Source organism: Zootoca vivipara, chromosome Z1, assembly GCF_965207765.1.
Source record: "Zootoca vivipara chromosome Z1, rZooViv2.hap1.1, whole genome shotgun sequence".
In the NCBI taxonomy this organism is placed as follows: domain Eukaryota; kingdom Metazoa; phylum Chordata; class Lepidosauria; order Squamata; family Lacertidae; genus Zootoca; species Zootoca vivipara.
In genome coordinates this window covers 41,067,317-41,079,796 of record NC_142583.1, presented here as the reverse complement: position 1 = coordinate 41,079,796, position 12,480 = coordinate 41,067,317, and the positions used below count along the sequence as shown (strand labels likewise).

Here is a 12,480-nt window from a genome sequence, read left to right as displayed (position 1 = left end):
TCCGAAACCTCCCATATTACCCTAAATATTTTTTGGAAGACAGGTCAAATGATATTACACTGGCCGTGACAAAATTTCTTTCGAAGGTTATAAGAAACAAATATCATTATGCCCTAGATAGAACAAAATGACCGCCTTGGTTTCTTCCATCTGTCTGTCTGGTCATTTTAACTGTATCTTGTTTGGGGGGTCTTTGGACCGCAATAAAGTATTATTATAAATAAAGGAGTGCACAAAGGCAGCATATTGCTTCTCTCTTCTAGACCAGCCAGTCATGCACCACCCAAAAAGAGGATATGAATTTGCACAAATTTCCCATAAGGTCATCTATAAATATAGACACAAATTTTAAGGGAAATACAATACACCTCGCCATAGTGTGGCAGAGACTGGGTGATTTGTGTACCTGCTTGGACTGCAGGCCACAAGCTGCTAACTGTTGATGGGCTGGCTCCTGGGCTCCTGTTGTTATGGTTCTTCATCTTTAAACTAGACTTGGACTGGACAGCCCTCAAAATAGAGAGTGCTGTCCTCCGCAATGCATGGCCACCCTACTGTCTTCTGGCAACCCCATTCTACTCCTTGGTACTTGGGAGTGTCCCATGGCTGAATGTGCATGTGTGTGTCTAGAAATTAGGCACTATGGCAGAGTGCAGTAGATTCAAGGGCTCTAGATTTTGGCAAGTCAAAACACCCTGGGATTCTCTGCCCCCCACCCCCCACTCAATGAAGTGATAACAAAGAGATCTCAGTATGAAATCATGCGAGATCATAGCACCCAAAATAGCTGCCATGCTCTTGTGAGAGAAAACGGGACGGCCCTTTTTTTTCCTGGGACACTTGTGGGGTATGCTATCAGCCCTATATTCAAAAGAAAACACAATCAAGCTTCAAGACTTCAAATCTCAAAATATGAACACACTTTCCAAAGGTGAACTGTTTCCAGTTAGGCTCCAAAGTAAATGATGTTTCTAAAACATTGAGCATCCAGCAGTTCCCATTCTGTCACTGTCCTCCTTTCAAAAGAGCTCAGGGCATGTGAGTGAAGTTAGACCTATCAGGCTTGATATTTAAAGTATCATGTGAGTTATTGATTTAACTAAGAATGATAGTACATCAGATTGCAGCATGCCAAAAAATTTAAAGGGCTGGAATTCACCAACATGTTGGAAGCACTGTGACATTTGGGAAGCTGCTCACCTCTCATTTATCTATGTCAACATCACCTTCCTCAAGTCTGGAAATATTTTCAGTATTATGCTTTGTCTTTTCATTTCTCATTGACTCAAGATGTGTTGACTTTCAGCCATTAATTAATATAAATAGGAAGCAGACAGTGCATTAATTAAATATGACACTCAGATTATTTAAATCTGATATTAAAAACCCACAAAGATCATTCAGGCCATTCTGATACTCTGCTTTCCCAAAATGAGTGATTATATCAAGCCCTGGCAACTTGCTCCAAGTCTGCTGCATCTTGGCTCCAAAGAACAGAAGGAATAAATGAAGTGAGAAGAACACTGGAAAAGCCTAATAGACAAACTGACTAATCTCACACCCCAAGGTCATAGCAAAGCAATTCATTCTCTGTATTCCAACAGGCACTAGACATGATTTATCAATCTGAGAATAGGCTTACAAACACTATACATCTCAATAATACATTCTTTGCACAGTGTAACTTTTTAAACAATGATTGATTACCTGGATGGCCTCAAACTTATTTAACAAATGGAAACAGAACATTTGCAAACTTTCATGTTTAAACAAGGAATTGCTCTATGTACATTTTGCCACAAATTCTAGCAAGGATTTATGACAAAGGAATTTTTGAGACACTGTTTCCAGCTTTAGCTTTCATAGATATTGAAGAATTTTTGCCCTTGGGTCTCTCCAATTTATTTATTTTTAGGCCCTTACTCTTTTATAGTGACAACACTGGAATTTTCACCTTAACGCTAAATGATTGCAGCACTTTCCTGAAAGTTCATGTCTCCCCTTAATGTTACCTATTTTTTTAATTTTAAAATGCCCTAAAATGTGTACAAATAGATGTTTTTAAGCAGGTAGTTTATGTACTTCATTATGAGAATCAACAGCTTGCACCATTCATTACTGGATCATTGTTCTTCATTCACTTCATTAAATTATTTCATTATTGTACTCTTCATTAATTTATAATTGAAAGGCTGTAACTCAGTGGCAGAGCACATGCTTTGCATGAAAAAGGTCCCAGGTTCAGGCATCTCCAGGCAGGCTGAGAACATTAATGCCCAGGAAATTGCACCAATGTTTCTAGTTATGAACAATGACTTCTAAGCTACAACACTGAGAAATGGCATTTCCCTTAATAAGCAACAAAATTGGTATATAGTGCAACAGAGAAATCTTGTGATGGTTTCCACTTCCCTATACTCCATAGAGGAAACTCAAAGGAGCTGGTCCTTCCAATATGCTTGTTGCAACATAGGTAGCATGAAGGTCTAATACATGAGGGAGCGGAATACAATATGATGCCATTGTCAATTAGGACAGTCTTGACAAGGGTCAAGGTTTCCCAAAACACTAGTATTCTGATAAATGCAACACTGGTTATGGATGCAAACAGCTGCCCAGTCATGGATTCAAAAGATGGCCTTTTGCAACTCAGTATCTGCCACCCTCATCTCTCCATTGGAAAAACAGAAAACACAACCTGTTTGTACAGGATTGTTTCAAGTGAAGTAAGGAGGAAAAATTGAATATGGCAGGCTAAAGCAGCCACAGATATAATTCTTCAAATGATTCCACATATCCCTGTACCAAATTACTGATTCAACGTCTCCCTATGCCATGGAGATTTACTATTTTGAGGTGTAACTATCTGTGTTTGCCACATAGTTCTTTTCAGGCACTCTGTCGTCCTAAATGTTGCAGAAGGTTAATTATCACTGTTTGAGCATGAACTGATTATAGGAATACCAGCTGCCAGTTCTTCTACATGGTGAAGTGCACCTGGAAACATACAACTGTGACTGATTTTGAGGCAAACATTTACTTTGGCACGGCACGAGACAGAAGGATTCATTATACACTTCCTTGTTCCAGGCAGTAATTTGCATCTACAGCTCTTCACAAAATATTACAAATTACACATCTGGAAGAATTATAATCCTTTTTTATGGCAATAGCAACAGTTCCACAATGATGTTCTACAGAGAAGTCCTGTACAGTGTGAACTTCTGTGGGAGATTTAAATAAAACACCTACAGCAAAGCAAACAAGATAGTGATACAAAGCTGTGCCTGTGGCTATGAGCCTCAAAACCTGCCTGTTCAAATAATTAAGCTCTGCATCTCCAGTTGTTCAGCATTAGAGGCCTCATCCAAAGATGAATGAAGCCAATAAAAAGACTAGCTCTGATTTTTATTGGGTGTTGGTGCTGAGCTGTTGAATCATCAAACGCCTTTCCTCCACTTGAGTCAGAGAAGCACTTCATTCTTCTGTGTTGCTGGAAAATGTCTCAACTATTTGGGATGCACATGTGCTGATAGAATCTTACTCTGCATCTTCCCATTAGTGCATATAGAAACTAAATTTAAAGTACTAACCACTGTTTGATTTAATTGGTTCTGTGTCAGGACTCTATAACGAAGCCAACACTTCTGATCTAGTGCTGCTACAAAGGCTTCTGTTTGTATCGCAAGCAGCAACTGGAGGGAGTCTGCTTATGGTTACTTCAATAATCCTGATTTTTTTTTCAACATTCTAATGTCATATGGAGAATACTTCCACGAATGCAGAATTAAACACATCGTCTTCCACTTTAGTTTCCATTAATAGCATTCAGCTGAATATTTTACAGTACCCCAATGGCTTTCTAACAAGAGAGAAGCAACAATGCATATGTGCCGTAGCACTCTGTCAAATTCTAGCCAGGCTACATTTTTTCTAGGTATTATCCATTTTGGCTGAAATAGCCAGATAAGACTAGGTGGGCCCAAATTGACCCAATTTAAATGTGACAACATGGGGCTCACATAGCAATGCACCTAATGCAGGTTAACCACAATGACAGCACAATGATATAACCCACCTACACAGACTGAAAGGCCACAGCATCACCCTTGCATCAAAGGGCTGCCAGCATATCAGGCCAGCAGATAACGGTATATTCAGAAACATAACAAGGCCATGTAGGGCAGGCATCCCCAAACTTCAGCCCTCCAGATGTTTTGGACTACAATTCCCATCTTCCTCGACCACTGGTCCTGTTAGCTAGGGATCATGGGAGTTGTAGGCCAAAACATCTGGAGGCCCGCAGTTTGGGGATGCCTGAGGTAGGGGGAAAATATGCAACCCTACACATCAGAGTTGGAGAACTTTTATTACCCCGAGACCCACATTTCCTCAAGGGTAACCTTCTGGGGCTTCAGGAAAGTGGTGGGACCAGAGTCACATTCACATAACATCCACACAAATCCATTTAGTAAAGGTAAAGGTAAAAGGTAAAGGGCCCCTGGACAGTTAAGCCCAGTCAAAGGCAACTATACATCCATTCAGTATAACCTCCATCCATAAACAGCGGCTACATGGAACACTTCCATGGATGTATTCCATGTAACAAATTTAAATTGGGCCTTAGTGTGCTGAGATCACATTCTGACTGAGCAGCCTTATACACAGCGAATCATCAACATTTAAATATGCTGTGAAATCGGCATTCAAAGCCTTTCCTTTCCCAGTGACATGTCAGAGGCATCTATTCAATGTTTTCCATAGAAAATTGCTGGCATGCTGTAAATGGGGAGAACTACTTTCTTTTTGTCTTCAGTACACAAGAAAAGATACACACCTACGCAGGTCAGATCAAATTAATAATTAGCAAAATTTCAAACAAAAGCATATTCAGACTGATATCATCATTGCAAGGAGAAAGCAACCTGACCGGCATGCAAGATTATCTGAAAGAGCATAGGTTTATTCATTTATTTTCTAGAGCAGTGGGACTTTTAAGATCAGTTTAAAAGGGGGGGGGAGTGAGGGGAAGAACATACCTTTCTGGGTTCTCTACTTCTTCAGTAACAAAATTGAGGTAAAACCTATAAAAGCAAAGTTTAAATCAATTTTATTTACCAATATAGAATTTTTCACATGCAATATAAGTGTTACTTAATACTCATAATAACTCTGTACAGCAGATTAGGTTTTTGAGTTCACCTTAGAGTGCCCAAAAATCTCCCAGAAAATTGGAAGTGGGCCCCACCCCAGGAAAAGTCAGTTATGCTACAATCCTATATTCATTCATCCTGAAATAAGTCCCACTGAACTTTCGGTAGTGGGGGGCCCATGTCAGGGAAGACACATACAAGAGTGCACTGTCAAGCTGCCTCATACAAAGTACAACCACTGGTTCATTTATATAGCCATTGTCTTCTGCATTGACCTGCAGTATCTCTCCAGGGTTTCAGACAGGAGTCTCTTGCAGTCCTACCTCAAGATGCCAGGGATTGAATTTGGGACCCTCTGCATACAAAGAATACGCTAGAGCACTTATGTCTATCTCATAAGCTTAACATCTGTATCATAGCCTCCTGCCATGCTCCAAGTTTAAAAAGGGCATCAGGTTGGCTGAGATTTACCTAATAGCATATTGAGCATACAGTGGTCACGCATTCAATGTAATCCAACCTGTCATACCACTTACCAGCCTGAGTAGGCATACATTCCTGAATAAAAAGCAAGAGGCAATCCCTTGACACTGGCTGCATTCCCCACAAATGCATCTTTAAAGTGCTGAGTTTCTCCTGAAAAGCAAATTAAAAATATATATATCAACAATTTACAAAGTGTGCAAATCACCAGCATAATCACCCATGAGATAAATCCATGTATTGTTTTTCTTAAAAAATCATTCTAATTCCAGCTTAGTAGGTTGGCAGTAGAGGGTTCCATGGCACAAGCTGAATCCTCCTTCCACCGAGCACTGGTGGGCGGTAAGGAAATTTTACCATCAAGAAAGATGCATTAGTGGGTGGTAGGTATAAAAAGGTTGACTACCCCTGCTTTAAGTTTAGACAAATGGGACACCAGAAGCATGTGAAGAGAGCCATCCTTCTGTTGGCTGGCTACAAATGAACACCATCCACGGACTTCAACAAAGCTCTTGCAAGTTTGCAATAAATGTCACAGTTCAGGTAACAGATAACACATACAAGAAGTAACAACTACTGAAACACTGGATACAAAAGTAGTGCCTTCAATAAACAAGGGCCATATTCATTCAAGCTAATGGCTATACTCTTTCAAGGTGTTTCACATACTACATGCTGTGGGAGTGATTCTGGGGTTGATGTCGGCAAGCCGCATCAAGCCTGGCAGGAGAGCTGTCAAATGTAAAAGGTTATCACGTGCAATGCTGGCAAGCCACATTGTACGTCGGTATTAGCATACACGCATCTATGGGTTAGGTCATTGGGACAGAGCAGGTCACCATAGGACTGGGCAGAGGTGGGGAGAACAGGATGGAACTGGTTTGGGCAAGTTATAACTAGGGAAGCAGGTCCAAGCCAGAGAGGTTGAACCCAGGTCGGGAGGAAAACAATGGAATGGGGAGGAGATTCTGGGAGGCTAGCAGCAGTCACAAGATTGAGGGGAGGGGGATGTGTAAAGAGCACACATGTGACAAGGAGGTGTTCGAGGGATACGTGAGGATCAGGCACTTCCCTTATGGAGGGAAAACTGGGTGTTGGCAGGATGTGACACATGGGGAAGTTCCACCTTTTCTGGGATGTCCTGGCTGTCATTGGAGGAGGACTGCATTGGTTGTTAATGATTTACTTGGTTACAAATCTCAATAAAAGGGGGCTCCTGCTTTTGCTCTGGGTCACCCCCGGAATATACTACCTTTGTGTTGCGTCTGTTTGCCACCTCAACAACATGCCACATAATAATTAGCAAAAGCCACATTATATTTAAGCAAACATCAGTACAGTACCATCAGAAGCAACACCTAAGGGCAAGCATATTAGAAATAGGCCCCAGGAGGTGGCTACAAGCGTATAACAGGCTGTTCGGAATATTTACCCTCTCAGTCTAATTCCCAGTGAAGACTGTTTTGAAAGCAGTTCTGCTAATTTTTAAGACCAGCTAACAAGAAAATGTACTGACAAAACAATTCCTTCCTGGTGAGCACATGCACAGTTATACTTACAGAATGTAGTTCCCCAACTTTCTACTTCAGAAGGGGGGGGGGAGTGGCAGAATTCCAAAAATAAACATATGTTTGCTTAAAGCTATATCCATCACAACTTATAACAGAAAATTGTCATAAAATATATATGCTATGGGCGTCATTCGGACACTGCAAAAAGATCCTGTAATATTTTAGCAATGTTCTTCCAGCACAGTTAATTTGTTCTCCCTACTATTAATCTACAGTAGAACTGAGGGAGGCCTATTGCCCAATCAAGGCTCAGCTAGAAAAGGAATATATTGACATTCCCTTCAGTCTAGAAAGATCCAGTGGTGAGCCTGGGTGCGTAGGGTCAGTTTGGCAGGCTCTTCACTAAGGCAGCTGTCACATGAAGTTCAGTGGTTCACCACGGAGAGTAGCCATGCACCAATTCCAGCAGCTCCTGGGGCTTTTCAGCTTCCCTTTTCCTCCTTCATATGCAAAGTAGGCAAATATGAAACTTCCATTTACATTTTGGAACAAACTGCAGTTTTCAATGATGTCCAAATATGGAAAATTGTGAAAAGTTTGTCATAGCATAGTTTCAAATCATGGTTTGTTAATTTACTGCAGCCTATACAAACCATGGTTCTTGTATTTGGATGAAACAGGAAACTGCAGTTTGTTCCAATACAATAACAGTTATTCACATTATATCCATAAACATAGGGTATTAAAAATAGCTGGCACATGGATTATCTTATTATATTTAAAGTAACCCTTAATTAAAAGAATTATCCATCTGTTTAAACAGCATAGAGGAATAAGCTGAGAAAAGTTTTGAAAGTGAACGCCAATTAATGGGAGTATAAACCTTAAGGAAGAAGCTGGAAATTTTTAAATCAAGAGTTTGGCTGTGTTTGGATGTAACTCATAACCACAGTTTAGCATTATGAAAATAACTCTCCATATGCCTTGGTTCACACAATCCTCCTCCTTTCTCATGGCCAAATGAAGGAACCTGGAAACTTCTACCCTTCTTTTAGATTAACCACAGTTTAGCTTGTTGTGCAGTTAGTTGAAACAAGTCAGATTTAAATGCTATTGTTTGAACTTGGCTTGTTTCATCTATCCATAGGCTACTAATCACCATTTGTCTGGGTTTGGATTGCAGAAGAAGATGTATTTAAAACCTTTTAAAAGTCAGAGGTTTACACAGACACACCTCTCTATTCAGGCAAACAACAGGAATGACCACAGTTCAAGAAACACAGTCCAGAGAGGCAGAGCATTTGAGGAAGGCCTCAAGGGCTGAATTTGCCCCATGGGTTTGAAGCCCCCTTCAGCCCTGTTCTAAATTATACAGCAATGAGCATTCAAGGGTGCATGCAAACATAAAAGCACACATCTTGCAATGGAATTTGATGAATGAAAAGCATTGTGGATGAGTTTTGCTCACAGATTATGTATTGTCTTCTAAGTGTGTGTGTGTGTGTGTGTGCACGCGCACATGCGCACATGCATACACACACACACACACACACACACACACAGCTAAATGGAATGCAGTATAAAATAGTTGTTTGAATGTCCTACTGGAAGTTCCATTCCAATGTATTTACCCTTCAAATACATTTTTTGTTGAGAGGAGCAACTCATTAGTCCTTCATTTAAAACATTATGGATCCAGCCTCAATGTGCTCTCATCAGCATGCTGCTGTAAATATAAGTTCTTCCCAGCATAGTTCCACTTCCAGTTATTTACATGACAGTATGGAGCTTAAGTTGAACAAGCAGAGACTAATTAAGAGATTTTGCTGGCCTCAGCACTATATGGGTAGGGACAAGGGTGGGAAGGGGGAGATAAAAGCACTTAAAATAGCATTTACTTTTCACTTCATACCTTTAATTAGCTGCATAACTCCAGGGACTATAATTATCAAAATTGCTACGAGCTTGCAAAAGGTTAGGAAAATCTGGATGCGGGCACTCCAGCTGACACTCATGCTATTCAGGACCATTACAATTGCTGGAAGGGGGAAAAGAAGAGAGAATAGTTAAAAGAAAGTGCTACTCATCCCTCCAAAAGCACTGTAAGCTTCATCGAGGGAAAGCTTTCCCCAGCATGCATTCTAGGCATTCACAAAAGAATTGGAGTTACCCTTATAAATGTTTCCTTCATTAGTCTTCTTGCCACGCACTTTTTTTCATCATCCCACTCTCCTCCCCACCCCCCACCCTCACTGCCATTGTACCAGCCATAAATTTATTTGCAAGCTTTCAACAGCAGATATTAAAGTTTCTTCCTTCCTGGCAGAACCATTCAGTGTTGATAATTGATGAACTGGTATAACTCAGCCTTTAAACTGAAAATTAATGTCACTTTCCCATTTCAGTTGTAATCTTTAGTTTGATTTAACTACAGATTTGTATGGCATTGAAAACATCAAACAACCGAATAAAACAATCAGAGAGCCAAATCCTCACAATTATGGGCCCTGCAAAACATTGCCCTTCGGGCTCAATGTTCACATTAATTTCTTCTCCTAAAGGTTCTGTGTGGTTTCCTCTAGAGAGTTGCCTTGGGGAACGTGCATTCAGCAAGGTGGTTATAAGGAACCTTTCAGCTCTCTTAGGGAGCCTGAATTACTTATCTACTAAGTTACATCAGCTTTGTATCAGTTCAACTGTAATGACATTTTCCAAGTAAATCTGGGAAATCTGGGAAGAATTCCCCAGAATTTCTTGGGCAGAGGGAATGACTTTAAAAAAAAAATGTTTCCATCTGAGATGAAAATAAAACTTCAAAGATGAATTAATTTGTTTGTTTTCTTGCATCTGTATCCTGCCTTTCTTTCCTTGTAGAACCCAAGGCAGAATTACCTGTGGTTACCAGGTGGTCTCCCATCCAAGTACTAACCAGGTCCAGACATGCTTAGCTTTAGCAAGCAGGTGACCTGAAGTGCCTTCACATGTCTGACACACACACACTTCTCCCTACCCTATTTGCATGGTGAATAGTAATTTAATTTAATTTAATTTTAGTTAGTTAGTTAGTTAGTTAGTTAGTTAGTTAGTTAGTTAGTTAGTTGGAATTTACCACCTTCACAGACCAGGACTCAACTCAAGGCATCTAAAACAATGTTTTTTAAAAATATAATTTTTTAAACCTAAAAAACACCGATTTCACCCACCAGGATATTTTGTCAAGCAACCTGCCCTGCAGCTGATGTTATTATATATGACATCAGGGATGTCTTATATGATGACTGAGCTGAAAGATTGTTTGCAAGTACTGCTGATTAGCTGACAAAGGCATTTACAAGGTGCTTTAAAGCCCTGACGGTCAACTGATTATCAGTGCTCCAAAGTGAAGCACATGGCTCTCTGCATGAAGGGACAATCAGCTGACTGAAGAGAGCTCTGCACTGCTGAAGACCCCATAATCAGCTGGGATCAGCTGCACTAGGGAGTTCTTCTTTGGAAATTGCCCAAAGCTCTCATAAAGGACAACCCCTCTGGCCTGAAGACAAGCACCCCCCTACACTACATCCTCTGCCTAGTGAACTCCATGTACCAGTTAAGTAATGTAGGAGGCATTTGGCTCAGTGGAAGGCACCAATGAATGTCATGCCTCTTGCTACAGGTGGTGCGGAAGGCTGTTCTCTAGAGCTCTAGACCTGGTCCAGCTTTTTAGCTGGAGACTCTGCAGCCTCTGATGACTCCTGGACTCTGGAGTTGTGACTAATAATAGATATTTGCAGCTTTGAAATTCAGTCTCAACAATTGCCACCTGCACTTGCAGGAAGTTAATCCAGTCCTGACAATGAGCAAATATGCAAACAATGGCAATTTCTGCCCCCATTTCTGCTTCAGTCAGAATTCTCTAACATCCCTAGTAATTACACTCCTCCTCTGCCATAATGAGGGTACCTGGTTGTACAGTAGCTACATTTTTACTTTTTCAGTCTTCCAAAGCGATGCTAGGCTGAGATATTTGGGGAAATTAAAAGGGCAACTAGATGCCTAGAGTGGAAAACCGGGGGGGGGGGTATTTAGGGAGGCAGGGTAGATACCAGCATGGTCATTGCTAGGATGCTGGGGCCCTGGGAGCTACCTAAAGATTCCAGGTGCATGTGTAGGGCAAGCAGGAATGAGCAGTGGTGTCTGGCTAGCCACAAGAGAGCAAGAAAACACATTGAGCATGGACATCTGCATAGGCAAAGTCTATGCAAGCAGCCTGTTCTTGTTCAGTGCATGAATGGCAGGGCTGAGGAAACCATGCAATGTAGGAATTGGGCAAGTGGTGCAGTCCACCTTGTATTCAACTAGCCATACTTGGCCCGCCAGCTGTTTTTGAACTACAACTCCCATCATCCCTAGCTAACAGGACCAGTGGCCAGGGATGGTGAGAATTGCACTCCCAAAACAGCTGGAGGGCCAGGTTTGCCCATCACTGAACTAGAGTAATGTGTGAAGGGGACTAGAGCAGTGTTTCCCAACCTTGTGCCTCCGGCTGTTTTTGGACTACAACTCCCATCATCCCTAGCTAGCAAGACCAGTGGTCAGGAATGATGGGAATTGTAGTCCGAAAACAGCTGGAGGCACAAGGTTGGGAAACACTGGACTAGAGGAATCTGTCCTTCATGTATAAATATAAATATATTATATACATTGCAATGCTGCCATGACCAGCTATAAATATAAAGTAGGCAGTCAGAATAAGGAGCTTAAACCAAAGAAACAACAACAACAAAAGCTTTAAAAGACACCAGTTAACCTCCAATTTTTACAAAACAGAGAAAGGATCACAGCGGGGAGAATAACATGTTTAGAAGTTTGCACTGGGCCCAGAGAAGTGACTGTTTGGTTGTTACAGATGTGCATATGATTAAATGACTTAATCCTTATGTTTAAAGGAAAGGGCAATTAATGGTCAATCAGTAGCCAAAGAAATAAAATATTGTTTGTTTTTTTCCATCCAGATACTCATTCAGGATTAACTGGAAGGCTGGGTTAACAGGAAAACCACCATCACATTTACTGTGCAGACAGATTCATGCAGAGTCATGGAAATTAGCAGACACAACAGAAGCCTTGTGAATCTGCCCTGGCTAGATCTATCAAATGCAGACTACCCAAGAAAAAGACTGTGAACTTGCATACTAAAAATACTGAACTAGTGTAACGCTTCATATTGCCAGAATATTGATTCACAACTATAGTCACATGTACAGGAACTTTTTATAGGTGTACAGCATGTTTCTTTACACAAGTTGGCCACCAGCTTCCTCAACATGAAACAACAGAGTTCACAACTTCAG

The 12,480-nt window shown here is 40.9% G+C and overlaps 1 protein-coding gene across 1 annotated transcript in view; it reads right to left on the bottom strand.

Moving 5' to 3' along the window:
• The window catches only part of SLC7A11 (solute carrier family 7 member 11), a 59,557-nt gene that overhangs the window by 31,115 nt on the left and 15,962 nt on the right, over positions 1–12,480 (bottom strand). The window contains exons 4-6 of the mRNA XM_035112158.3: positions 9,060–9,185; positions 5,690–5,789; positions 5,040–5,084 (exon numbers count right to left, since the gene is read on the bottom strand). Coding sequence (XP_034968049.1) covers positions 5,040–5,084; positions 5,690–5,789; positions 9,060–9,185 — 271 coding nt within the window. The remainder of the gene's footprint in view (positions 1–5,039; positions 5,085–5,689; positions 5,790–9,059; positions 9,186–12,480) is intronic.